Source organism: Poromitra crassiceps (genome assembly GCF_964638095.1).
Source record: "Poromitra crassiceps genome assembly, chromosome: 12".
In the NCBI taxonomy this organism is placed as follows: Eukaryota; Metazoa; Chordata; class Actinopteri; order Beryciformes; family Melamphaidae; genus Poromitra; species Poromitra crassiceps.
In genome coordinates this window covers 13,463,492-13,489,183 of record NC_139632.1, presented here as the reverse complement: position 1 = coordinate 13,489,183, position 25,692 = coordinate 13,463,492, and the positions used below count along the sequence as shown (strand labels likewise).

At 43.9% G+C, this 25,692-nt stretch overlaps 3 protein-coding genes across 9 annotated transcripts in view; all 3 read left to right on the top strand.

The window, feature by feature from the left end:
• Positions 1-54: 54 nt before the first annotated feature.
• On the top strand, positions 55-9,408 carry fam32a (family with sequence similarity 32 member A). The gene is made up of 4 exons (XM_083648215.1): positions 55-154; positions 1,470-1,611; positions 4,719-4,772; positions 7,920-9,408. The coding sequence occupies exons 1-4, from the start codon at positions 81-83 to the stop codon at positions 7,986-7,988; spliced, it is 339 nt and encodes a 112-aa protein (XP_083504341.1). The 5' UTR covers positions 55-80; the 3' UTR covers positions 7,989-9,408.
• A 331-nt stretch (positions 9,409-9,739) lies between these two features.
• hdgfl2 (HDGF like 2) lies at positions 9,740-17,815 on the top strand. 2 transcript variants are annotated; one of them, XM_083647010.1, is made up of 16 exons: positions 9,740-9,937; positions 10,741-10,817; positions 11,470-11,611; positions 12,169-12,363; positions 12,922-13,044; positions 13,239-13,307; positions 13,455-13,632; positions 13,790-13,874; positions 14,001-14,286; positions 14,899-15,032; positions 15,141-15,208; positions 15,408-15,478; positions 15,597-15,701; positions 15,914-16,106; positions 16,221-16,365; positions 16,630-17,815. In XM_083647010.1, the coding sequence occupies exons 1-16, from the start codon at positions 9,866-9,868 to the stop codon at positions 16,727-16,729; spliced, it is 2,043 nt and encodes a 680-aa protein (XP_083503136.1). In that variant the 5' UTR covers positions 9,740-9,865; the 3' UTR covers positions 16,730-17,815. The 2 variants fall into 2 exon arrangements, with proteins under 2 accessions (XP_083503136.1, XP_083503135.1); XM_083647009.1 differs by having other exon boundaries at positions 13,452-13,632.
• Positions 17,816-18,285: 470 nt separating this feature from the next.
• The window catches only part of ap3d1 (adaptor related protein complex 3 subunit delta 1), a 44,433-nt gene continuing 37,026 nt past the window's right edge, over positions 18,286-25,692 (top strand). For 3 of the 6 annotated variants that reach the window (XM_083648058.1, XM_083648059.1, XM_083648056.1), the window contains exons 1-6: positions 18,287-18,554; positions 22,203-22,298; positions 23,324-23,404; positions 23,882-23,962; positions 24,118-24,225; positions 24,402-24,531. In XM_083648058.1, the coding sequence (XP_083504184.1) occupies positions 18,459-18,554; positions 22,203-22,298; positions 23,324-23,404; positions 23,882-23,962; positions 24,118-24,225; positions 24,402-24,531 (592 nt within the window). In that variant the 5' untranslated portion in view covers positions 18,287-18,458. Of the gene's footprint in view, positions 18,555-22,202; positions 22,299-23,323; positions 23,405-23,881; positions 23,963-24,117; positions 24,226-24,401; positions 24,532-25,692 lie in introns of all 6 variants that reach the window. The other 3 variants (XM_083648055.1, XM_083648057.1, XM_083648060.1) reach the window with 2 other exon arrangements.

The window sequence follows — 25,692 nt, the reverse complement described above, 5'->3', positions numbered from 1 at the left end:
AGAAGAGGGCGGTAATGCAACATTGAGGATGCCAACTGCCATAAAACACCAAAAAGAAGAAGACCTCAGCTGGCTCGAAGATGTCGGAGTACGCCACGGTCCAGAAGAGTTCCCTGAAACTGAAAGGTTTGGGATCAATTTCAGCCGGAAAAAAGTAAGTTTCGTTGCTTTGGGTGGTATGTTTAGAACAACATCAATCAATAAAAACTCATCTTGTCAGGCATTCGTGAGTCGCCGACTGACGGGAGCGTCCGTGTGTCCAGCTAAGCTAATGTTAGCCTGTTTGCTAATCAAACAACAGTTTTAAGATCTCAGAGTTCAGCCAGGTTTGCTAATGTGTCATTGTAATTTAGTAAGTCGTAAACACTTGAGGCCCTCAAAAGAAGAACTGCTTACCTAACGCTAGTGTTATCTGTTGTGTAATACATGATTGTGGGGCTGGGCGATAGCTAAGGCGATAGCTTGATGTTTGTCGTTTTACGGTGCAGCTATGTCAGGATATGAAGATGTTTTGGTGTACTGTAGTATAAAGTAATTCTGGATCGATGATGACAAGCAAGCCCTACTTGAAAGCTCCTGAGTGAGCGAGGTGTGTCGGGAGTATTTTATTAAAAAGATTTCACGATTGCTGGTCACTGGTGACGTCACGGTCCCTCAAGTGACGTCATGGTGACGTCACAATTGCGCGAGTGGCGTATGTTGCTCAAGTGACATCACTGATGACTGGAAATCAGCTCAAGCCAGAGAAACCCCAAAGAAAACTTTGCCCAAAGCGGAAAAAGTGGCTGATTTCTAGTCTGTTTGATTGCCGGTGTGAGTTGGCGTGCATGAACCATGTCATGATATACTTGATGTTGAGAAACACTTGCGTGTTTGGATACTGGTTCCGGCCATATCGACCAGCCCTACCTACCTATATGACGACGAGTGATTGAATATGAGGGGGTACATGCATATTTCTGTGTACAATTATGTTATAATATATTCATGAATAATATATTTATGAATAATGAACTTCTATGCCTGTAGATAAGTAACGTTATTGTTGATATGGCAAGGGGGGGAGGGTAGGGTGTCTTGTTAGCCTTGGTGCGAGACTCAGCCTTCATTCTGCATTCTGGGACTCGGCGTTGCTTGCTACCCCTGAGGCAACTGCAGGCTTGGCTAAAATGGCCGTAAGCTACATACCCGTTAGCAATCACAATAAAACTGTACCAACCTCCTCCTGCACAAGGTTGTTATCAAAAGTTTGGGACCATGAGTATTCAAAAATATTGCCTAGTTTCCAATATCGAGCTCTTATTCACATGCCAGAGCATGCGCTGGGAAGCAGAAGAACAACATTGGCCATTTTGATTGGGAAAAAGCAGAAATTATATGCACTGCTGCAATTTACTGGGGATGGGTGGATGGCTGGCCTGGCATGACGCCAACTGAGTAATAAATGTGTATTGCATTGTCTGTTCCAGAAAGAAAAAGGATAAAGAGAGGAAGAAGCATTTGGAGCAGCAAGCCATGACCAGTCAAAATGAGGAGGAGGAGAAGACCAATGAATATGTTGATAAAAGAACACCCGCTCAGATGGCTTTTGACAAGATGGCAGAGAAGAGGGTAAGTTGCTTTTGATCAGCTGGCAGATGGAAGAAAATAAACCATTCAATGTTTACTTGTTTACTCACCAATTTGGCTCTCTTCTAGCCCCGCTATGACTCTTGCGGGTATGACGTCATTGTCTCCCCTACAAGAGTCTCATACCCTTATGCTTCGTTCACACAGACAACCTACGCCTTGCCTTGCCTCAACCCACGCCTACGCCGAGCTGGGCGTGAACCTGTTACACGCTTTTGCGATCACACCGCACGCCTTTTGCATGCCGAACCTGGAGCCGAGTCACAAGCGCCTCTCCTCTCTCCCGACTGTATTTTTTCACGTGTTGTCCAGAATTGTCATGGGTAGCCTCTAGGTAAAATAAATCTGATATATTTAATGTTCTATTGATGCTGGATATGTATAACCAGGTCTGACTATAGTCGGACATTTTAGAGAGGTGATCTTGCAAGAATATGTGCTGGCACAACAACATTGTCCATCTTGCTTCTTCGGTCGCTATTCTCTCTCATGAAGATTTGTTTGCCGACGGGGAGAAAGCCCCACGTGATAGCCACCCGTCAATCTCTCTGTCTCTCTGCTCAACATGTTGTAGTAACTCCATTTTATTTTGAAATTCAGTTGACTTTGCTATTTCCGACGGATATTGTGCGTTTTTCTTTCATGGCTTGACAGAAGAAGTCTGCCTGCACGCGCCTTGTCGGCTTCAAAATAGAACTCACGCCTATTCGATAAAATCGGCAAGGCACAGGCAAGGCGTGGGTACACGCAGGGTTCACGCTCAGGCGCACGGTGTACACAGCCTCGTTGACTAAAACGGACGCCTATTAAAAAGCGTGGGTAAAGGCAAGGCATAGGCAAGGCTTGGGTCGTCGGTGTGAACCCAGCCTTACATAGACTTGCCTGCGACTCTCGCTCCCAAGCTGTCTAAATCAGCGATACGCACGTATTTACAAGTGTCACAGAAACATTTCAAAGCCACCTACCGTAAATTCCGTTTTTTGGCCTTTTTTGCCCCCTGCGGCTTATATAACGGTGCGTCTTATCTATGGATTTTTTCCAAAAAAAAAAAAAAATCTCTCTTTTTTAGCACTCTTTCTAACTATAAATCCACTTCTGTTTTAATTTCCTCTCTTGCCCTCTTTTAACAACATAACATAACATAACATAACACAACACAGGTAAGCAGAAAGAAAAAGACGAAGCAATCACGCCATGAATGAGGAAATGACTCACCTGCTGGAGGCTGGAGATACACCGCTTGGGCTAAACTTTTACTCCGTGAAACACTATCGATTAAGTCCGACATCGCTCAGAGGTTTTGAGCAGCTTGAAAACAAGTTTGAAAACGTGCAGAAGTCCATCCACTCACTCACTAAAGAAACTAAGGCAACCGTGAACAGAGTTTATAATGCGGAAAAGCGCATCCGCGCACTGGAGGACAAAAACAACACAGTGAGTCCGAAAATGGATAAAATGCAAGGACCTCTCCGCGTTGGTGCAACAGAAACGCGCAACATACAACAGCATCATCGAGTCAATGGATATCGCTTTGGCGTACTGTACCCAGCGAGACTCGTCATAACCATTGATGGACAGCGGCGGAACAAGAGCTCAAAGTGAAACTGCCGAATATCTTTTGAGTTGGACTGGTCAATAGTACTGTGAGTAACTAAAATAAAAAAATAAAAAACGGAATTCTCTCTTCTTTAGCACTCTTTCTAACTATAAATCCACTTCTGTTTTAATTTCCTCTCTTGCCCTCTTTTCACCACACCGCGGACACTGTGTGCACTGTAAAAAAAACAAAAAATACCACAATGTGTGATTTTGTCTGGGGATTAGTGACCTGACTTTTGTTTTGTTGAAATGTTAATAAATGGGAGCTTCCCCAAACAGCCATCTCTTTCCCGACAATCCCCTCTGTGCACGAAGCCTTACATATGGTAATTAAACATCAAAACACCCGCGGCTTATAGACCGGTGCGGCTTATAGAAGAAAAAAATAGTCACCTTTGAAGGTGCGGCTTATAGACCGGTGCGTCTTATAGTCCGGAATTTACGGTACTTGAGAAGAAGGGTTCATTGCTTCTCGACGGCGGGGTTAGAAAGCTTGATGCTGCTCATGCTTCTTTTCATCCGAAGTCTGTGCTGGTGATATTATTTTTTGCCGAGCTTTCGACCAAGAGTGGCGCTGTTGAGCGCTGTGACGGCTGGGAGCTCTAACCCGGAAAAAATAATATCACCAGCACAGACTTTGGATGAAAAGAGGCATTTATGCTGATTTAGACCGCTTGGGAGCGAGAGTCATAGGCACAAGTCTATGTAAGGATACGGGACTCTTGTAGGGTAGACAATGACGTCATACCCGGAAGAGTCATAGCGGGGCTAGCTAGCTAAGCTCGCTTCCAAATAATCCAGACACGTAACTACATCCATTCCTGAAATTAAATAGCACAGAACATTAATGGGTTGTAAAAGTGTCATTTAACAAGAACAGAAATAATCCCAATGTCATCAAGATGCCCACTCGCTCACTCTGGACATTATGCTGTAGTTTTCAAAACCACGCTCTGTGAGCGACACAGACATAGTACTAGGGGCTTGGCTGGTTAAGATCCATATGTGCGGCCGTGCGCTCACAACGGACAATTGTGTAACATATACCTCATCCGAGTAACGTCTGGATATCTTCAGGAGTTCACTGCATGGCTGAAAAGGGCTGTAGGGAGGTTTACTGTATATGTGGATGCTCACCCTAAATGGTTCCAGGGACCATTTAACTTAACCATTTAACCATTAACTGAATATAACTGATGTAACCAAGTAAATTTTTTGTCAATCACAGTTGGTGTTGCAGCAATTTGATTTATGTGAACATTAGCATGTGATTGATTGCTGACAGGTGGCATTTACCATGTGATTGATTGCTGACAGGTGATGTTGCCTAAACGTTGTTGGGTGTTGCAGTGTGTTTGCTTGGTTACTCACCACATCATTTTAAATCGGTGTGAAGTGTGAACAAACTTGAGCAGCAGTGTTCAAAGACTGACAGTGTTAATGTTTCTTATTTAAGTTTTCTTCTCACACTTCATTTTCTTTCTCAACAGCAAATGGAGAGGATTTTGAACAAAGCATCAAAGACACACAAACACAGAGTTGAGGTGAGTCATATCCAACCTTGTACAATTCAAACTTGTAAAACAGAAAGGACATTCATTCAAGTGAAATTTCTGGATGACCAAAAGTACATCAACATGTTTTTATTTTAACGCCCCAAAAGAAGTGATGTTTTGAGCGTCAAGCTCTTCGTCAGACTGCTGACAGGAAGTTAACCATTGTTCCAGGTATTAGTTGGTTTCCCAAGTTTTGCTAGGTAAACAGTTATGGCTTGTGAAAAACTTTAGATTTTAACTGCTAAACTTGCACCAAAAATGTGTGAATGCTTTTTATTTTATATTGTTGGCAAGTGACCATGGTATAAGCAGGATAATAAACTCCTAGGTGTGTGTGACATGATTTTAATGCACTTCGCAGAGGCAACCACAACTGGTTCTTCACCTTCACGTCGTGCATTAAAATTGTGTAACACACAATTGCAAATTCCAATTTACACAATGTATTTATCTTAAGTTTCCCAGAATGATCCCCCCCCCCCACTGAAAGTCCAGTACTAAATCAACAGACTTGCTTTCAAAAGTAAGTAAATACTGGCTCTTTGTTATTTTAACATAAAATATCCCTGCATTGCAGCTATGTAGGCCAACATTAACATCATTGCAACATGAAATGCAAACTTCATTGGCTTTACTCCAGGGCATCAACACAAACTGCAACTTAACTCATGCAGCCTACTGAACGTGGCCACAAATCTTTGCTATAAACCCAGATAGTGCTGCACGGGTAAACCCGAAACCTACAGGTAAACCAACAGGTTGGGTCAATTGAAGATAATAGAACAGACGGGCGGGTTCGGATGTTGACGTGTCGGATCGGGCGGTCGCAGGTTAAAAACAAAACTTGACCCTCGCATCAATGTTTTAGTTCCTGCTCTGTGCCACTGCCCATCTGAACTTGCACTGGGAGATTGCTGCTGCCGGAGCAAAAGAAAAGTTTGGTACTACCAGAAGAAGTTGGTCAAATTGATCCAAATCGATCTCTAATGCACCGATGTGAGCGTCACGTCATGTTTGTCATTAAGGCGATTGTTGCAATTCAGACCAGCAGAGTAGCAGCAGCAGATTCTGAAAGTGAAAGTTGAAATTCCACAATTTGCTCCACAAGCTACTGCTGTGTTAGTAGCATAGACTGTATTTGTTAGTAGGCTAATGCTTACCCCCAGGCTCTTCTAAATTTTGTGTCAACACTACAGTTGTAAGAGCCCTCTCATGGACCATGCTTTTTACGTTAGACAATCTGTGTTGGGCATTAAACTCACCTTATTTCTGCACTTTGAAGTCACAGATCGGGTCGGGTGGGGCAAACTACCGGTAATTACCGTAAATTCCGGACTATAAGCCGCGGCTTTTTCCCCGTTTTTTGGCCTTTTTTGGCCCCTGCGGCTTATATAACGGTGCGGCTTATCTATGGATTTTTTCCAAAAAAAAAAAAAAATCTCTCTTTTTTAGCACTCTTTCTAACTATAAATCCACTTGTTTTAATTTCCTCTCTTGCCCTCTTTTAACAACATAACATAACATAACACAACACAGGTAAGCAGAAAGAAAAAGACGAAGCAATCACGCCATGAATGAGGAAATGACTCACCTGCTGGAGGCTGGAGATACACGGCTTGGGCTAAACTTTTACTCCGTGAAACACTATCGATTAAGTCCGACATCGCTCAGAGGTTTTGAGCAGCTTGAAAACAAGTTTGAAAACGTGCAGAAGTCCATCCACTCACTAAAGAAACTAAGGCAACCGTGAACAGAGTTTATAATGCGGAAAAGCGCATCAGCGCACTGGAGGACAAAAACAACACAGTGAGTCCGAAAGTGGATAAAATGCAAAAACATCGAAACGCTGCACACGCAGGTTGATGACTTAATCAGCAGGAGTAAAAGAAATAACATTCGCCTGATCAATGTAAAAGAGGGAGCTGAGATTGGTGACATGGACGCTTTCGTGGCAAAATCCTGTGTTACATCCTGGACCTGAAGGAAGGCGAGAAACCACCAGAGGTGGACAGGGCACACCGGGCGCCTCGGCCACGTCCAGACCCCGGCCTGCCACCGAGGGCCATCTTCATCTGCCTACTCCGCTGGCCCGACCGTCAACTCATCCTCCAGGCTGCGGGGAAGAAGCCCCTCACCTGGGAGGGTACGCGCTTTTTCGTCCGGCAGGACCTCTCCGCGTTGGTGCAACAGAAACGCGCAACATACAACAGCATCATCGAGTCAATGGATATCGCTTTGGCGTACTGTACCCAGCGAGACTCGTCATAACCATTGATGGACAGCGGCGGAACAAGAGCTCAAAGTGAAACTGCCGAATATCTTTTGAGTTGGACTGGTCAATAGTACTGTGAGTAACTAAAATAAAAAAATAAAAAACGGAATTCTCTCTTCTTTAGCACTCTTTCTAACTATAAATCCACTTCTGTTTTAATTTCCTCTCTTGCCCTCTTTTCACCACACCGCGGACACTGTGTGCACTGTAAAAAAAACAAAAAATACCATTAAAACACCCGCGGCTTATAGTCCGGTGCGGCTTATATAAGAAAAAAATAGTCAACTTTGAAGGTGCGGCTTATAGACCGGTGCGCCTTATAGTCCGGAATTTACGGTATATCGGAAGTCTAGTTGCGGAAAAAAAGTGAGCTGCTGTTCTTTTTTTAAGACAAAAGTTTGACGAGAATCACAGAGTTGCCTGGAAACAGAGTCCAGACGCATGCGCACTGGCATCATTTTGTCTTGTACATACATTCTGCAATGCATTTAGACAGACCACCACTGCTCACTTTTTTTCAGCAACTAGGCTTCGATATAATTAGTTTGCCCCACCCGACCCTACCTGTGACTTAAAAGTGCAGAAATAAGGTGAGTTTAATGCCCAACACAGATTGTGTAACGAAAAAAGCATGATCCATGAGAGGGCTCTTACTACCGTGAAGTCCTGAGACGAACATAGAAAGAGCCTGAGGGCAAGGCTAATGCATCTCCCCAACTGTGGGTGGAATATATTTCACCCCTACCAGATGTGTTGCAAAACTCCCTGTGCAATCTAATACACCATTGAGGTCATTTCAGCTTCATTAGCAGAGGAATTGCAGTGATTAACAGTATGTATTCTATCATTTTGTTTGTCTCCAGGATTTCAATCGCCACCTGGACAAGCTGACAGAGCATTATGATATTCCCAAGGTCAGCTGGACCAAATGAAAAGGAGCAGCGGGTGTTCGTTTTTGTCTTAGTTTTTTTTATTCGCCACGTACCACATTTCTTGAAATGTATGTTTTTTTCTTTGCAATAGATGGCTGTTCAAATTCTTTTTTTTCTTTCTCGTGTGTACATTATTTATAGATTTTATTAAATGGATACCTTTTACTTGTCTTACAACTTTTGTCGTGCATACATCAATGTAATTCGCCCACAGAACTATAACCTATATCGCATAGATGTGTGAGTGAGTGAAAGCAATGTATTATAGAACTTGTCAGAAACTATAGTATTTTTTTTTTTCACTTGATACACATATTTTCCATTAACTTCATCCATCCATGCAGCAATCCCATGGGTCAAGGCATTGCCACACGTCTGATAACAAATGTATTTACACATTGAGAATTATAATTGGTTAGACTGGCAGATTGACTACAAGCCAAGCAAATAGCAGCGGAGGAAAGGCGGGACTTCCGCTCTGGTAATTGTAACTAGCGGAAGTTCATATTGAGCCGCTTGCCTCCTCAGTGAAGCTCTCCGCAACACTGCGAGATTTTTATTTCTGTTGTGCGGCAGGAGCTCATGTAGCCTTCAAAATAAAAGTCCACAGTTCAATAATCAGTCATTCGGTCATCAGAGGTGAATAAAATAAGTAATCAACTCGTAAAATGACAGAACAAAGAAAGCTGATCATTGTGGATAATAACCAGCCATAGTATAAAAAACAAATACATAATTATATAAATTAGTTTTCCTAGACGATTTAGTTAAAAGCCAGAGGAAAGCAATAAAGGATGTTTTGTGAAAATATTTCTACAATGTGTGAATGTAGTAGTTTTGGCCTTAGATAGGTAGCCTACTTATACTTAAAGCACATGCTAAACGAATTAGTATTTTTTTGTCTACACTATGCTGAGACCAAGACAGTAGTGACAGTGAGCTCTGTATGAAGGCTCTGCACAGTTTTATTTATTGTTGGAACCTCATTGAAGTCCTGTATCCTGTGAGCGCTGTGGATATGAATAATTAGATCTTTCATAATGTAGCCCCACACTATCTTGCAAATAAAATAGATCTAGTTATAATACATACATAGGTCACACACACACACACACACACACACACACACACACACACACACACACACACATGTACGGTACAATGGTACATGTACAGCCATCCATCAGAATCAATACAGAGACACTGGGTCCTGGGTCACTTTTTTGGATATTGTTTATTTGGAATTCTCTGCTGCCAGACTTAATGGGGCCACTGAGTCCACACTGAACAGTTGGCATGTGATACCTGGCTCATTGAAGGACTTTTTGAGTTTTTTCTTACCCCCCCCCCCCCCTTCTTAGAATCCTGTGGGGAGGGGGGTATTCTTGTTTGCATGAATGCATATGTTTATGATTGTGTTGATGTGTTTCTTTGTATTGTTATTCTTTTTATAATTTCAATTAAAAACATTTGATAACAATAAGATTGTGTTCTCCTATGGTATCGCTGTAAATATCCATGTACAATTCCTATAGAATATGATAGTTTATCATTTAACTGATATTTGTAAGGGCTCTCTTTTGACAGAAAAATAATGTAAATGTATTTGTTCATTTATAAAAACAGAAAAGTATTTTATTCTGAAGTCGGACAACAACTCTTACCGGAAGAGTCTTGTGTTTGCGGCCGCATTCACGCCACTTGTCTCATCTCGCGGTAACGTAACGTTAGTGGACTGTTAGCTTGCTAGCTAACCCTCATCGTTTCCAGGTTTCGTGTCGACCTGAAAACGGCAAACGAAGAGAGACACGGGAAAAGCCACGCAATTAAATAACCTTTTAAAAAAGCAAACAAAGGCTGCAGAGAGAAACGGGACAATGCCACACAACTTCCAGCCCGGAGACCTGGTCTTCGCTAAAATGAAGGGGTACCCCCACTGGCCAGCCAGGGTAAGCAAGCAACTGGAGGGGCGAAGGGGGTGGGCGGGCGACTGGCATGGGACACAGGAGAAGCTCCTCTCTCGGTACCCTTGGCTATCTGTACCTGACACATTGATCCATCTCACAGCTACATAACACTATGTTTGTGCAGGGCTAACCGATAGCACTTTGCGGTAGGCTCAAACTGTATAACCATTATGATTTGCATGAGATGATGTTGGCCTAATAATCTGCATAAACGTAACGTTACAGCAGCGTAGCTAACGTTGTTACTTTGGAAATGACGTCTGGTTGTCCAGACCCAGAGCTTATTTTTCATCCGCAATACTAATTCATTGTGCCCCCCCCTAAAATGGTAGAATCCCTGTTAAATGTCAATACATGTTGTGTTATTGGGTTGTAATGTCCATGCACTGTAAATCACATGATGGTATACGCTAGAAATAACTCAATAACTACATGACACCATGTTTTCTGAGTCCCACCTCATACTAATGAAATATAATATAATAAATAAAGGCTTTTTAATTATAATAATGGAGACGAGTGCCTTGGATTTCTTAGAGGGCCCACTGTCTACTTTCCTATTTCATATGGACAAGAACCCCATCTCCAATGAGCACCTCTCCTGTTTGACAACATTTTCCTGAAGCCAAGCAGCGTTCTTTTTCCCTCTTTCTACATTTCTCATACTAATAATAACCCCAGGCCTTCAGAAAGCCTAGGTGTGATCTAGCCCTAAGAAGGGCTAGGTGTGATCATATGTTCTTCTTGCCTGTCTTCTTGATTTTCACATGGCTGTCTGTCCACAGATTGAAGATGTGGCTGATGGGGCAGTGAAACCACCGCCTAATAAAATACCAATTTTCTTCTTTGGGACACATGAAACGTGAGTACAGTTAGTAGTACTGCATGGCATCTTTAAAAATTGACATAGAACTGTTAATTGTTTACAGAGAAATGTTTAACCTTAGATGATGGCAATAGCTTGTCATCATCAATCAATTTAACCAACTGAAATGTCACAAGCTCACTGTCATAACCTGTAATTGTTTTAATGTGTAAATTTAGACCTTGACTCCTGTGAGAGATGTAATAATCATACATGTACCTTGTTATAATTATATCTTCAATTATACTGCATCTTTGTTACCATGATATTCTCTTGTCTGTTGTTTTGTATTTTCTTGCCATGTCATTGTTTGTCCGGCTCCTTTATGACAGTATAGTAAGTTGTGTCAGATTTATTATGCAGTATGTTTTTGAGAAACATGCATCACACACACACACACACACACACCATCTGTTTGGCAAGATGGCAAATGCATTATACTGATACATTCACTAGGTGGCACAGTCTACTGTTCTCTCGCTCTTCCTGGATACAGTGTAAGATCTCATTAGAGTAAATGTAAACAAACCTCTTGCCTTTCTTAATTAGCTAGCCAGGTTATTTACATTCAGGAAAACAGTTTATTGGTTGCTTTCATAGTGAATTACGTTAATTTGTCCATGTTTTCTTTTCTCTCTGTGTTTCACAGTGCATTCCTCGCACCAAAGGACCTTTTTGCCTATGACAAGTATAGCGAGCGTTTCGGGAAGCCCAACAAGAGGAAGGGATTCAACGAAGGCTTATGGGAGATCCAGAACAATCCGCACGCCTCCTACAGTGCCCCACCTGTAGTAAGTACATTTTTTAAATCAGCGATCCTAGGGAAATATGCACAATTGTAAATTGAAACAGAATCTGATAGATTCCTGTGCTATTGATTTAGCAGTTACTCTCCCTTCAGGTGTCATACTGTATTATCCACAGATTCTTCACCTGCCTGTTGCTCTTTTGTCGTTCATCATCCTCATTTCTATAATTGATCATTTGGTAGAAATCTGGTGATGTCTGTGCGGTAGTCTGAGTCATGTCCGTTGTTGTAGAACTTATTAGCAAAACTGTACATCAACTTGTGAATTTCTTCCTATTGAAATGTTGCAATTGCAAGTGTGAGACACTGTGTGTGTGTGTGTGTGTGTGTTGGGGGGGTTACACATTTTGTGTTTGTGTGTGTGTGGTGGGGGGGAGTTACACATTTTGTGTGTGTGTGTGTGGGGGGGGGGTTACACATTTTGTTGTCGACTACAATACTTGGTGACAGATGTGCCAGGGACCTACGGTTTTAAGATATCAATGTTTTAATGAGAAACTTCATACGTACTCATCGCTCCTTATCCTGATTCATCTGCAGCCAGCCAGCTCGTCTGACAGCGAGGGCAATAACGCCGGCGGAGGGAGCGAGGGGGAGGAGGAGGAGGAGGAGGAGGAGAAGCAAGAAGCTGTGGTGCCTCAGAAAGCTGACTCGGCAAGCGAGGTCGATTCTGATTCCGGAAGTGAAGACAGAGGAAAGGGAGGAGCAGTGAAGCGGAAGCCGCCCCCTGCTAAGGTAACCGTGTAGTCTTTTAATTTCAGACAGTGTTTAACAGCCATCCACTGACAAGGATATCTCTTAAGATCACTTTATGTTTTGTGACTGAATACTTTGCTAAACAGAAAATCTGAAATATAATTTAGCAGTAATACACAAGAGGGAATTCTTTAGCATAATTATGGGTACAACAGGGCACAAAATAGCACAAAATATACACACAATAAGCACAAAATATAGCTGAGTACCATCAACAAAACTGAAGTTCACATAATAGTAATAATAACCCATAATTGCTTGATAGAGATTTTTTTTAAGTAAATAAGAATGAAAAACTGGAAATGGCAAGAAAAAACACTAGCTTAGCTCGTGTGATGATGACAGTAGTTGGCATAGAAACCAAAAAAGCATCAAGAGCTGTACTTAATGGGAATGATCAACATGGCTGGACTAATTAGATTGCTGACTGAAACAACCTGTTGTATAATGAATCCTACTCCATTTTATACAGATTGCATGCAAAATAACTATGTTGGTGCAGTTGACAAAGTGTAATTTAATCTAATCCCATTTTAGCGGGCCCCTCCCCCCAAAAAGGCCCGGGCCTCATCCAGTGACAGAGATGGAGAGGAGAGCGGATCCCCATCTGAACCAGAACCCTCCCCTTCAGAGTCTGAGTCTGGCAAGAACAGTGACCAGGTACACACACACACACACACACACACACACACACACACACACACACACACACACACACACACACACACACACACACACACACACACACACACACAACACACACACACACAGGCACGATGGGGGCTTTGAAACTAAGCAGACCACAAATTAATATCATCTTGTGTGTTGTTTTTGGTTGTTGCCTCCCCCAATAGGACTTCACACCAGAGAAGAAATCTGCTGGAAAGGGTGCGAAGAAAGCAGTTGGCAGGGGGAAGAAGAAGGTGAATGATTAGGGTCAATCATCTCCAAGGGGGTTGGATTTGGCACTATTGTGCAGAAAAAGTTTTGGGGTACTTTTTGTAATAGCAGTTTTCCTTTCTTCCCTTCTTTGTTCCCTGCTGCCGGTGGTGGTGGTGCCGCTGCAGAAGGCTTCGTCTGGCTCCGACTCAGAATCGGGGTCTCAGTCCGAGAAGAAAGCAGCCGACAGCGATTCCGAGGACGAGAAGCCACGGCCAGCTGTGTCCGGCTCCGAATCCCAGTCTGGCTCAAAGTCCGACTCCGAGTCAGACCCTCCGCCGCGGAAGGGCCCTCAGGGGCGCAAGAAAGGTGAGTGTTCACTCTTATTAAAAGGAGCTATATCCAGAATCCTGTAGGTGTAGTTTGGTTCACGGAAAAATAGTTGTATGGCCTGCTTTTTGCTTCAGTAACTCCAGCAGTGGCCTGTTTTACTCTGCCCCTGTGTCCCGTCCTTTCCCATCCGCAGAGAAACCCCCGCCAAAGCCCCGGGGACGGAAACCCAAACCGGCCCCGGCAAAACGAGCACCTTCATCATCCTCTGACAGCGACAGGTCAGCCTGCTCCGAAGTCTTCTGTTCCTTTTCTGCCCGTGCAGCACTGTTGATATATTATGAATGCCCAGTGCCCAGGCTCTGCTGTGAATAGCAGCATAATGGCGGCCCTGTTTTTCTCCACAGCGACAGCGAGCCCGACCGCATCAGCGAGTGGAAGAAACGAGACGAGGAGCGGAGGCGAGAGCTCGAGGAGCGGCGGAAAAGGGAGGAGGCGGAGGAGCTCCGGCGGCTGCGTGAGCGAGAGAAGAAGGAGGACGAGGAGAAGAAGGAGGAGAAGAAGAAGGGTAAAAAAGGGAGCGACCACGACAGTAGCTCAGATGACGGTGTGGACCATCACCCGCTGAAGAAGTCCAAGAAGCCCCCTCCGGCCCCCATCCCTGCGCCCTCTGACTCCGATTCTGCAGCTGAGGTACAGTCACTAGCTGGAGAAACACACGGCATGGAGGAGCATGAATGCTTCTGTTTTTAACCGTCATAAATATACTTTCCATTTTGCGTTGTTCAAACGACTAGGATTGCGCGTCAGAGAGAACATATTACAATTGTATTAATTTCCGGCCCTCTGAGCTTCATCAGCAATCATTTCCTATGATCACTGTGTTTCGGCCCATATTCAGATGTCCATTTGTCTATTGGCTGTGATTTATTGACTGTTGTGTTGACTGTTTAGTGAGCAGCTACTCCTCTGAAGCCCAGTTACCACCATAGTCTCAATAGTCTGCCTCAATCACTAGATTGTATATACTGTGTTATTGATATTTGGTATTCTTTGAAGATGTGTAAGAATAGAAACATTACCTGTATCATGTCTTAAATGCAAACCTGTTAGATGCGACATTGATCTAATATAGCTACCGTAAATGAACTTCCTGCCTTTCACGAAGCGCAGAAAGCAAGAAACGCAATCCCATTCCTTTGAATCGATGTTCTGTGTAAAGATGATGCACCGACGACTAGTCAAGAGGGCAGTGGCTTAACTACAATTTTGGGTCGTTCTATTTTTGCTTTTGCCGTCATGCAGGCGAAAAGATCTGCCAAGCGGCCAGACAAGCAGAAGAAGACGAGAGGGAAGAAAGAGAAAGAAGGAAAAGACCGAAAGGAGAGAGAGCTGAAGGAGAAGAAGCCCCAGCGGTCAGAGGAGAAGTCCAGGACCAGGTGAGCGCACCACCACCATGGGGAACCAAAGACTACAGTATATGAACCTCATTAGGTTAACTCATAAAAAATGAATGCACACAGATCACTGAGCTCCCTCTTCCTCAGGTCAAAGCCTGAAAAACCCAGACGCAAACCAGAGAGGCCTCCAGAGAAGAAAGTGGAGAAGAAAAAGGGTCAGTATCCTCATACAATCACTAGTTCTCACAAACACCGAACAGTGTCATTTGAAACATAGTAGCAATCATAGCCCGGTGGAAATCAATTTGCAAGTAGAGAGATTCACCAAAAGCAGAGATTGATGGTGTTCAATCTTGTTTTAATGAGAGGGGATGTAAATATGTATTGAATGTTATTTGGTGTGTCCCCATGCAGAGCCATCACCAGAGGAAAAGCTACAGAAACTCCACACAGATATCAAGTTTGCACTCAAAGTGGACAACCCAGTAAGTGACGTCTCTGACATTAACAGTGACATCTTCATGTTATTTAGGGGGGGAAAAGTTCCACTCCTTCCACTGTCTTTACGCAAGCATCTTTGACCAAGAATTGTGTGTTTTCTAGGACATAGAGCGGTGTCTACAGGCCCTAGCAGAGCTGGAGGCTGTGCCCGGCGTCACCAGCCACATCCTGCATAAGAATGCTGATGTTATTGCCACACTAAAAAAGGTGCATTTTCTTCTCTCCACACTGACCGTATTAAAATAGATGTATAATGTGTGATGACACCAAAAGTGTGAAACCCTGTCGTGCATCCAAGGCATGATATTTGACTTCAAGCAATGGCCTAGGTCTGGTGCATTAACTTTACTTTTTGTATGCAATACTTTTGTTCTAATTTTCAATTGTCTTCTCCATTCTTAATTCCTCCCCCTGTCTAGATTCGGCGGTACAAAGCCAGCAATGCAGTCATGGAAAAGGCCAGTGATGTCTACAACAAGTTAAAACTCCGCTTTGTGAGCAAGGGAGAGATAGTCACTAAGGGAGAGGTGGTCACTAAGGGAGAGGTGAACACTAAACCTAAACCAGACGAGAAGGAACCACAAGATAATGGGAAGGAAACACAAAACACAGGTAAAGACTAGATATGTTTACTGTGGCCCGCCCCTGCCCATCAGTTAGTAGAATACATTTAATGAAAATGAAGTTAGTATCTGAAGAATATCAATGTGGATTTTATTTTTCCAGACTCCACTCCTGTGAACGGGGAATCGGAAGAGAAAAAAGAGGACATGGAGGTAGAGGAGAAGCCAAATTCGCCTGCTCAGGGGGAGAAGCCAAAGTCGCCTGTTCAGGGGGAGAATGACGAGCACACGGCTTCAAGCCCAAGCAGGTGAACATCTATAGTTTACTCGCTGTACATTCAGGTGTCATGGTATGTGTAACTGATGGGATTTGAAAGCGGCTGTCTCATGTGGGAACTAAAAAAACACACCCACCTGTCAGTGAAAAGGGAATCATCATTGGCAAAGGGCCATATTTAGGCTCGAGCAGAACGTCTGTGCCCTGTATTCTACACATTCACTCAATCCTCAAGTGGCAATATGCCCCATTTAATACATGTTGTGACTGTGTGCTCTCTCTTTTTCCACAATAGACCTAGCCCCGACAGCCCTGCTGAACAACAGACACACACGTACGATGAAGCAGACCACGGCATCTCTGCAGAGACAGAACCACCTGCCATAGAAAGCTGAAAAAACCTCCAAGAACTACTACAGTGGACCAAGTGCTAAAAGACGGTGGTCTCCTTTGTTTAACATCATTCGGTCCTCCTGGCCCAACGCCCCCCCTCCTGCCCCCCAGCAGTTTCCTACCTGTTAAGCCAATGTTGATGTTTTGGACATTTTGTAGCTACTGTAATGATCTCAAACCAGAAGGCCCCTGTGCTTAAACACTTTGGTCCATTGTTTATCCCAGCGAAAAAGGAAAGCTCACTAGTCTAATAGTTTGTGACACTGCGCGAACCCCCTTGTTTTCTGAAATGTGTTTTTTTCCTTTTATACGACACTCAGCCCGTCCCGGATCCTCACCCCCATACCCCCAGCTCCAGGCTACCGTGTTTTTCTCCCACATGAACTCTTAACGTGGGTCTTTCATACTGTATGTATATTGAGTGATTCCATTTTCAGCACTTCTAACAGGACTTTAGGTGGCGCTACATTGAGATGAAACTTTAATGTTCCCTGTGGGGGAAATGGGTGGAAATGGAGCCTTGCTGTGAATGTTTCGCTTTGAAGATTTTGTGCAGCCGTACATCCGTTGGCTTTACGTTGTTTTATTTGATAAAGCCTACAGAACATCACAAAGGCCTACTGTCTGTGTGTTTGGGACAGTGGGAGTGGTGCAGTACTATTTGTGTGAGTCTTTCATGTTCAATGTTTGGTTTTTAATCATCTGGTCTTGCTTCCTGTTAATCCAGTATGAAATGTTAAGCCATCAAATTCAGTCACTTAAAATGTTTTCCAACTGAGGTCCACCTACTTTTTTATAACCTTGTTTTCAGATATTTGCGTCTATATTTTTGTCTTAACTAATGAATGCTGTGGAGTTAAACGCCCTGCAATCTTGTTTTCCCATAGTGTCTGCTTTCAGTAACTTGCATATTAAATTGGATAACTGTACAGATTGATATGGCGCCTTGCAAAGTTGTGCAAAAGCTATTCAGATCCCATGTAGGTGCAGCCTATTTTGACATACAGGTCACACGCATACAGCAGAAGTGTTTTTAGTGCTATGTAAATTGGTAAAACATTTCTATGGCAAAACAATTCTATACTTTAGTTGAGACTTAAATAAAAATCTCAGCATGATTTTGGTCCCAACTTATTTCTTGGTGTGTAAAACTTCCTTGTGATAAAGGGAGTGTGGTCAAAAGACAGCCAGTGGTATCACCAGACCAGAAAGCTTTTGAGTACCAAAAAAAAAGTAGGCTACCTAGACACTATTATAATTATTGCATATCCATCGGCTTATTATGGACTTGTAAATACATGGAGCCTATATAGCTAAACTGCCTGCAAATTTTATTCGACAGTATTGCATGGGCTATTGCAGCAACTGCGTTTTATAGGGATACATTTATTTTTTTATTTTTATTATTATAAATAAAGTGGAAGACTATTGGCCTTTAATTTCATTGATTCCCATATGAGAATCTCGCATGATAACACTCAAGTCAGCTGACTTTAGACGCCATTTTGTCAGCCATTTCCTACACTGATCCATTGCCAGAGTCTTTTGCACAGCACAGGACGCCCTGGCCTCGCCTTCATCTGCCCGGCCGGGATTGGTAAACAGCAGCGGGTCCTGCAAAGACGGTACCCGGGTGGATGAGAGACAGTCCAGCGGGTCGGTCAGCACCCACAAGACCTCTGCCAGGCGCTCGGTCCCCCAGGACAGAAGCGATACAAGTCACAGCCAGACATGGCTCTGAAGATTGTCAAAGGGAGCATCGATCGGATGTTCGATAAAAACCTCCAAGATTTAGTACGTGGCATTAGGAATCACAAGGAGGATGAGGTAAAAACGATCAACTAACTGGTGTTCTCACCTGGAACATTTTCACTGTCACATTCATCTATGTTTCGCACGTCAACACACTGCTATTGCTGTATTCGCTACCACCGTTGACTAACGTTAGCTAGCCCAGCGTTAACAACAGCTAAACGCTGGGTAAATTAACGTACTAGGTTAGACTGGCCAGCTAACGTTAACGTTAGCTCAGTAATTCTGCTCGTTAGCTATTTGGAATAAGATAACGTTAAAGTCTAGGCGTTTTCAATGGCTTGTGCAGCCAGCTGGATAGCCACAGAAAGTGAGAGATGGATGCTTTTGTTAGTCTGTATTAACATAGCCGACAATTAAGGTGACGTTACACACCGTTAGTCTGTGTGAGTGACAGCCTACACTTGACAGCATCAGCAAGTTAGAGGAAGCTAGCTATGCTAGATTATCACAGTTCACTAGGCGATTACTCATCCGGATAAAGGGGATCTGACTAAAATGCACTGCTAACGCCACTAGCCTGGATGACTACCTAATGTTAGGCAACTATTTAGCTAGCTCGTAGTGATTAACCACATTCTGTGGACCAAAAAAACGGGTCTGGCCAAAGGCATTGAGTGTTGGTCACTCATTTTCAGGGGAGTCTTGAATCGAGTGAAAGTTGTAGTTTATTGAGTTGATAAAGGTCAGTTACTGCATGGATGATGTGATGCTCTCCCTCACAGAGATTATTACACGGTGTGAAGAGGCCGCAGTTACTTAAACCTGTAACAGATCCGCTTCACTTCCTTCCTTCCATGACCATAATTAAGCAAACATCACAATCATCATCATCGACATGCTATCAAAATGGCAATCGATTGAGTAAGCCCATAATTTAATTTGTGATTTATAAAACGGTGAGAATACTCAGAGGAGAGAAAACGAGCCAGTCAACAGCTCAGTTTGCTCATCTCAACAGTGATTGAAGGTGATGTCATCTCTATCAGAGATGGCAAAGCTCATCTCAGAATTAGAGCTGACTGGGGGTGGGATGGGCCATTAGAGGGCACTGTTTGGGGAAGTAAAAGCACAGGTATGCTTCCAATTCACTAGTCGACCAACTCTCACTTTGTGCTTATTATTTTTTAGGTTTGTGTTGTTGACCGTGTTTTATGCTATAATGATGCTCTTCCATCTAAAGTAGGATGGGGAGGCAGGATTCCTGAGTTATATAGGCACACAGTGTGTCGACACCTGTCACAAGTCTGCAAGTCAGGTGTGGAATTCAGAGTTACAGTGTCTGGCCTGAGGGCTTTATAGATGTTGATCTTTTTTCAACATGGCAGATTTGTCCTGTGTTTGCCATCTCATCATCAGGGAACGCGTTCATAGGCATGGGGTTGTTGCATTTACTCTCACAAGCACCCCGATCAGCTGTATGCACAGTTGCACACTGCACCGCTTTTGTGTCATCCGTGTTTTGTCCCTTCATGATTTTGGAGAATGGAAAATGACCGCCCGGTTTAGCCGTTTCATCTGAGCCGTCCATGCTTGATCTCTTGATTCAGTGTATGGAGGACTCAGCTGTTCTCTATAGGTAACCCAACCTGGCCTACCTAGATAAGGTGTTGGTTGCCCAGCCAACAGCGGGCAGTTTGATGAAATATTAATACGGTGTGTGTGCGCGCGTCTGTGTGTTTACTTTTTCCTGTCCGGCCCACAGGTCCGCATACACTCTCTCTATTTGTTTTTCATGTGTGTGCCGAGTCCTTGGGCACAGCTCATTCATTCACTCACTCCCTCCCACGTCTTTGGAACAGCAGCCATATATGCAGCATGTATAAAAAGAGGATGTTCTCAGACAGTGTAGGCCTAATTTACATGAGATCCTAGATTGGCTCGTCATGTTAAATGAAAATGCCCTAGCACTAGTTGGCCTTGACTCCCCTTTCTTCCCCTTCTGTGCTTGGAAGGCCACAGACTTTGAATCCGTCCTTTGCTTCGCCCGTATAACTCCAGCTCAAACCGCTGTGCTGGCAGAAAGAACATGTGTCTTGGCCCTCTGACAACTATGTCAGTGATTTCAATGGGATCTGAATTAGTCATGGAAGGAGAGTGTGATGGGAAAGCGCTGTGTGTGTGTGTCTGCTGATACTGTGTCTTCCCATGCTTGCCCTCCAGACCCGCCGGTCTCCTTTCCCCCAGAATGCAATGCTACCCCCCCCCACCCCACCCCACGGTGCTGTCTTATGACTGCAGACACATGACCAGCATGCACTCGACACAGCCGTGTGTGTGTGTGTGTGTGTGTGTGTGTGTGTGTGTGTGTGTGTGTGTGTGTGTGTGTGTGTGTGTGTGTGTGTGTGTGGCCGTGCACACATGGCCATTCTCCAAGGGGGCTCCTCTCAATGTTTGGCTGATTTCTCAATCTAAAGGTCTAACTGAGCTCATCCTCCACACTTGATTTAGTGCCATATGTTTTCTCACTCACTATTGCAGGAAAATGTTAAGGCCAATGAGTAACCTTCTCTATAGATAGACCTTATTCGCTAACCCCGGACAGCGCCATATTGTTGACATACCGTCCTGCAGCTGACAACTATAGTAACGGCCTTATTATCGTTTCTGTTCCATTACAAAATAGCGATAGTGATGACAGCAATAAAAACCCCAGAGTTGTTTGTATGCTGCCGTTAATGCCTGTAATAATAAACAAAAGAAAAAACAAGGTGAACAGACTTTGCTGTGAGGAGCTGTCAGAAAGTTTCACCTGTCTCAACTAACTATCCACACACCTCTCCTGTGCTGCTGACGTATCCTCAGTCTCGCTCCTTCACGTCTGTGGACGGTAGAGATAGAAACAAACCACGGGGACTTTATTGCTGTCATTACTACAGCCATGCCTAACGCAGGTCACCATCCGAACACAATTGGAACAATACAGGTAACGCTAACGGTGGCTAGCTTCCTATAAACGCTGCTCCACATAGGTTGTCACTTAAGAGCTGCAGCGCTATGTTGAGAACATGGCGGCGGTGGGCATGCCCGTAAGTGAGTGACGTCACGATTCATTTAGACCTAGTTCATCTACCCGACTCTTTCCAGCCTCCTGCCGGACATATTAATTTATTGCAATGCTCTAGGCCATAGTGCACTGCACGGCAGAACTCCAATTCAGGTAATTTGCCGTGCATTTGAAGTGGATACAGTTATGAAAGAGTTGTGAAATTACCTCTCCCTGTTTACATACGTAATGCAACCGGTATTTTTTATGTGTAATTGTATAATGATACAGTGAAATCATTTGGTCATGATCTTGTTTGATATTGTTTTGCTCTACAAGCATGGCCAGTATTTGGTGTGAGGCCTGTATGAACTAGTTTATTGAGTTAGTCTTTTCCAACGGGGGACGGATGACAACAATATCATAGATAAATGCTACCATTTCACACACATCATCAGCATGACCACCAGGCACCAGCCACGGCCACATCCGAACGTTCATCTGCCACTTCAGAGCGGAATAGAGCCTCCTGTCAAACTGTCCGGTGTCGTGGACAAACCTTGCCAGCAGCCAAAGATTTCACAGCATCCGTCAGGTGGCCGCTAGCAATCTCCCACCCTGGATATGGCTTGGCCTCATGTGACCTGCTGTCTGTTGTCTCCTCTGTCTGCCCCCAGGCCAAGTACATCTCCACCTGCATCGACGAGATCAAACAGGAACTCAAGCAGGACAACATCGCTGTCAAGGCCAATGCAGTGTGCAAGCTCACCTACGTAAGATCTCTCAGCACCCTCCACTGATTCACTGGCTCTCTCTCTGTCCATCTCTTCCACCCACAGCATACTGTAGACACTGATGCACATAACGTTTACTACACAATAGATCTATCCTCTGCCTATCTCTCTCTGTATAAGCAAAGCACATCTGTGTCCCTGTGTGTATACACACACTAGGAGCAGACTGATTAATCAGCCTACCAGTCACTTCTGAAATCTACTGCATAACCTAATGTGTTTTTATATTTCATTAAAAAATCTAAAGCATGTTACTTGGCTAAGATAACCATCTTATATTAGATGTATTTGTTATATTCGATTTTCAATGTGCATGAATGGATAATGGAATTATAGGCTACTTGTTTTTTTTTACCCAAATAGTCTCATTCATTATTATATATAAATCGTATTTTATCGAATGCAAAAGAATAATACAAAATAAAATAATCTGCATTATCTATCGGCCATTGGCCACCCTGCTCTCTAAATATCGGCATCGGCCATTGAAAAACCCATATCGGTCGACCCCTAATACACACACAGGCCCCAAGCTGGGTGCTTGGGGCCACAGCTAACTTGTTATTGATGCAAACCAGTCTGTCTTTATGCCTGTTGGCATTATAAAGTTATGTATTCTTATCACTTTACAGTCTGTTGACAGTCAAATGTGTTAAAAACGGATGATAAGATGATACACAAACTATTTAAAAATTATGTTGTTTGGATGGGAACCTAAAGTGGTATATACTTGGCTTATGTTGTTCTTCCCTACTTTGCTGTGCTTGCACTCTGTGTAAAGTCCTATCTCTGTTAAAAGAAAGCAACAATTTCTATTTATAGAAAGCACAATTTCTATTTATAGCCAAGGCCTATATTTAGATTTAGATGTCCTGTCGCGATTGGCATCTGTGCTCATTTTGAAAGCTTTCAGCTTCAATGCCTTTAGTCTCTGTCTGGGGCCCACAGAGACTGCTCCAGCGTTATTCACCGTGCCCGTTTCTCTCTCTCTGGTCTGCTTACAGCTCCAGATGCTGGGCTACGATGTCAGCTGGGCCGCTTTCAACATCGTTGAAGTCATGAGCTCCTCCAAGTTCACATACAAGGTGAGACTGGAATATAACGAGAAGTCTTCCAAATACGCAGCCTATTCGGAACTGATTGTGGCGATGTGGGTGCAAATAATAGGTTCAGGTTAGTGTAACTGACTGATCAGTGTTGAGAGTGGTGGTGGGGGGGGGGGGGGGATTCTGGGAAATCAGAAGAACTTATTGTTGAGAAGAACCTATTGTCTTGGGAAGGAAACATCTGTGATGGGAGGTGGTGTCCAACCCTAATGACATACCAGCTCTCACCAACCACCCTTTTCTCTAACATCTAAGCTAGGTTCGGACGCAGATACGCATCCAAAATTAGTACAAGCGATTGTCACAGCAGATCCTGTGTCTAGATAAATGTCTACGAAATGAATACAGGTTGATACATTTGTGTAATAATAGCACTGTACAGTCATATGTGTTATGTTGTTACACAATTAAAATGCCATGTAATATCTAAATGTCTGGTGTCTGTTCTTCCTGCAGAGGATCGGCTACTTGGCTGCCTCGCAGTGCTTTCACGAGAGCACCGATGTCATCATGCTGACAACCAATCAGATCCGTAAGGTCAGTGATGCTCCTCTTCCGTGCACTATGTGCCAGTTTGTCTCTGAAGATGATCTCCTCTGCCCCAACCCCTTCTCTCTCTCTCTCTCTCTCTCTCTCATTCTCTCTCTCTCTCACTCATTTTCTTCTCTCTCTCTTTCATTCGTCTCTCCCAGGATCTCAGCAGTCCCAACCAGTATGACACAGGTGTTGCCCTCACTGGCCTCTCCTGTTTTGTGACCCCTGACTTGGCTCGGGACCTGGCCAATGATATCATGACTCTGGTGAGTCCTTGAGAATATGTCAAGAGGTCTACCACCAACAACTTCTCCTTGTTTATTTTCTCTGGCCCTTCCCCCATTGCTTTTCCTCATTAGTCTTTCTTGAGCTAAAAGCTTGCCAGTTTTATAGAATATCTGAACACAACGCTCAACTGTCTTTACCCCTATTTCCACTGTAGATGTCGCACACTAAACCCTACATCAGAAAGAAAGCGGTGTTGATCATGTACAAGGTGTTTCTGAAGTACCCAGAGTCCCTGCGCCCTGCTTTCCCCCGGCTCAAGGAGAAACTGGAGGATCCAGACCCAGGTATGGAGAAAGACACCGCATCCAGTTAGGGCTGCCGCGGTTATCGCGTTACCACGGTTACGCATTCACGTCACGGCACAGTGGGGCACACCCCACCGCAAAGTCAAGCTGATCACCGCTTCACCACACGTAAACGAGCAGAGGCGTAGATAATTCATTAGAATTGTAACAGTGCTAAGAGAAGGGCCTAGCAAATGCGCACAATAGCCTATTAAGGGCAACAAAGAAGCGCAAATGGCTGTCCTCCAGTGGAGCTGGAAGTGTTGATGGCACAGAGACAACACTAACGAGCTGCAGAGAAGATATGTTTTACCCGCACGTCAAACAAACATCACTGTGGGATGAAGGTGAATGCAGTCATGCACCAAACATGATTTAGGAGAGGTCAAAAGTGCTGGTATGATATATGATGTGATATGAGGTAAATCAAAATGCTTACTGGGAGCCTTAACTCCACTGGAGATGCGAGTGCAGGAGCCTGGCTGAGACTCAGGTGCCAGATGTGGCGGAGGTGGAGATGGAGATGGCTCAAAGTAGGCCAAGTGTCAGCAAATGCAGAAAATAACGAATCTGTCCTCCTTGCCAATAATGGCGTGCCTGTCGAATGTCGACCAATAAAATACTCATGCTGCAGTAATAATCATAAGTCATATTAATGATAACAATGGACTAAAGATAGACTAGATGCTAGAAAGAATAGACTCGTAGAGGAATAAATGCATTCAAAACATTAATTTAAGGACCAATTATTTTACATCAGATTATTTTTTTAAATATTTTTCTAATGGCGGTTACTGTGACAGTTTGGATGGCTTCACTAATTTGTGCGAGGAGGGTGGAAATCTATCGTGTGCAGCAGCTCTGCATCCAGTCTGCTCATGTTGGAAGCTGGTGCCCCACATGTTACTGTAGTGAAAAACTACAGTAACAGTTCTGCCAGGGCTCTCAGCTGTATCTCTTGGTTTGGGCCAGACGTGCTCGTTCCGTAGCGAGGAAGCTAACCAGTAGAGTCTGTTCCACAGCGAGGAAGCTAACCCGTAGAGTCTGTTCCACAGCGAGGAAGCTAACCCGTAGAGTCTGTTCCACAGCGAGGAAGCTAACCCGTAGAGTCTGTTCCACAGCGAGGAAGCTAACCCGTAGAGTCTGTTCCACAGCGAGGAA

Coding starts and splice junctions, on each gene's coding strand:
- fam32a (XM_083648215.1), top strand. CDS start 81: ATGTCGGAGTACGCCACGGTCCAGAAGAGTTCCCTGAAACTGAAAGGT. Junction 1,612..4,718: donor ACAAGATGGCAGAGAAGAGG/GTAAGTTGCTTT, acceptor CTTTCTCAACAG/CAAATGGAGAGGATTTTGAA. Junction 4,773..7,919: donor CACACAAACACAGAGTTGAG/GTGAGTCATATC, acceptor GTTTGTCTCCAG/GATTTCAATCGCCACCTGGA.
- hdgfl2 (XM_083647009.1), top strand. CDS start 9,866: ATGCCACACAACTTCCAGCCCGGAGACCTGGTCTTCGCTAAAATGAAG. Junction 15,209..15,407: donor GAAAGTGGAGAAGAAAAAGG/GTCAGTATCCTC, acceptor GTCCCCATGCAG/AGCCATCACCAGAGGAAAAG. Junction 15,702..15,913: donor TTATTGCCACACTAAAAAAG/GTGCATTTTCTT, acceptor CCCCCTGTCTAG/ATTCGGCGGTACAAAGCCAG.